Below are 2,104 nucleotides of genomic sequence, written 5' to 3'. Positions count from 1 at the left end.
CTCACAAATTAGGCAAGTGACGATGCAGATTTACTGGTGATATCGTCGCACAAGCATGAACCTTTTAAACTCTGGCCTACTGTACTGTTTAGTGAACAGAGAAGGCAAGCAATATACACCTGACCATCTTAACCGTAACCATAATATTGTGTTGTTTTTTGTGAATCTCATTACCCCTTTTGCAACAACATCTCATTTGTACATTTTAAACGGTCACAGAGAAAAATTACACAAATAGTTATAAAAGCAACAGTTATTATATATATATTAAAGATAAGGAAGTTTAATTGTTAATTGTTTGCCTAAAATATTTGCCTGAGTGTTGAGTGTATAGTCATTATACTACCATGATGTACAATATCAATACACTTCTTGCATCATTAATAAGGCCCACAGAAATTCTCAACTTGTTTTTTCTCTGGTCGTTCCATATATAGCACTGTCTCAAAACATTTCAAGACACCAGGTAGAAACAGGAGTTAGACGTAACAGGTTTGTATTCACGCACCCAGTCTATATAGAATGTTATGTTTTTTGTGTCGCTGCATGCACAGAAGGAAAACTGTGGAACTGTCGGACTGAGGAAGCTCATGCAGCGGTGCCTTGAGGCTAAGCTTTGAATTACATGTTAGTGATATGACAGGTGGTCAAGAATTTATCTGGGCCCTACTCATTAAACCACAACGTTGTTACAAATCTTGGCAAAATAAGCTTACTGGTATGTTCTTGGGCATTGGGAGGTATGCCTTTTTTATGACCAATGAGATAATTTCTGGGCATTTAGGATTTTCAGACTATTTAGGGGACCCCTTTTGGCTTAGGCGCATCCCCGAGGCAAAATTTTCCAAAATGTAACTTTAAGCTCAGTATATCATGTTACAATCACCACTGGCTTCGCTGGGTTTCTGAGGCCAAAGGTAAAATAGTATTTGAAAATGTGTCTGAAAGTCTGATCTCTCAGGCCGTATATGAGAGGGCTCAGACACCTGGGGAAGATGATTAGGCCTAAAAACAGAACATATTGAATATGTAAGACAGTCAAAGGGTCCATCCGCCAGCGCACCATAGAGTTAATCATGTTAAAGAGGGTGGAGGACAGACATAGGCCCAGCTGGATCAGGTGCAGCAGCACTGTCTTATGGGCTTTACTGGCAGTAGTTTTTTCAGAGGAAACAGACTTGGCGGTTACCAAAATGGCAATGTATGTGTAGATAATGATGACTCCTACTGTCACAAAGTAGATAGTGGTGAAGGCTTTATTCAGGTCTGCATATATCTCTAACTGTAAAAGTGTGTACCAGGAGCAGAAGACCTGCATAGTGACAGATGTGGACTCAATGGAGACAAACACAATGAGTTCAATGAGAGAGTGTAGGGAGCCCAGTACCCACACCACAGCAATGGCCACACCTGTCCTCCCACTGGTGGCAATCTGAGCATGCCTCAGTGGGTAACAGATGGCCACATACCTCTCCAGTGACATCACAGCCAGGTTGAGAGGGGCGACCGATGCAATGGTTTCCCCAAAAACAGCAACAGTCATACACACATACCTAATCATTTTCAACTGGGTCACAGCAAACAGGTACAACACCATACATATCAGAAGGTGGAGCGAATCAGAGAAAAGCAAATGAGCAAACAGGATGTAGCGGCAAGTCTCCTGAAAGACTGGCTTACTCATCAAGGTGAATAGCATGACCCCGTTGACATAGAGGAAGAGGAGACATGGTGTCATGGAAAAGACAGCCTTCATAGGCATCCCAGAGAGCTTCAGGAGGGTAACTCCTGTTGAATTATTCATGGTCTCACAGGAATCTGTAAAGAAACAACACTGATAAAGACAGAGAAGTGACCACAGTGTTCTCCATTTGCCTTGTCCAAACTATTATATCATTTATAACTCTTTATGTTCACATTTTGTCAGTCATGGTTAAAAGTAAAAGTTTCTTCCCCCTTATACTTTATACTGTTTATATTTTTTAGTACTTCTATTTTATTTTATTCTATTTTAAAACTTATTGTTGCACTCCTCTGTGGCACTGTCACTTTTGCATTTCACTGTATACTTGTATGCACGTGACAAATAAAGAATCTTGAATCT

General features: G+C 40.5%; 1 protein-coding gene across 1 annotated transcript; it reads right to left on the bottom strand.

Moving 5' to 3' along the window:
* Positions 1-871: 871 nt before the first annotated feature.
* On the bottom strand, positions 872-1,804 carry LOC310801299 (odorant receptor 131-2-like; the record flags this gene model as incomplete). Its single annotated transcript, XM_083665294.1, has 1 exon — positions 872-1,804. The coding sequence occupies one exon, from the start codon at positions 1,802-1,804 to the stop codon at positions 872-874; it is 933 nt and encodes a 310-aa protein (XP_083521420.1).
* Between the last annotated feature and the right edge of the window lie 300 nt (positions 1,805-2,104).

Source organism: Argentina silus (assembly GCF_951799395.1).
Source record: "Argentina silus genome assembly, chromosome: 2".
Lineage (NCBI taxonomy): Eukaryota > Metazoa > Chordata > Actinopteri > Argentiniformes > Argentinidae > Argentina > Argentina silus.
Note: the sequence above shows the minus strand (reverse complement) of the source record. Positions and strands in the feature narration are given on the sequence as shown.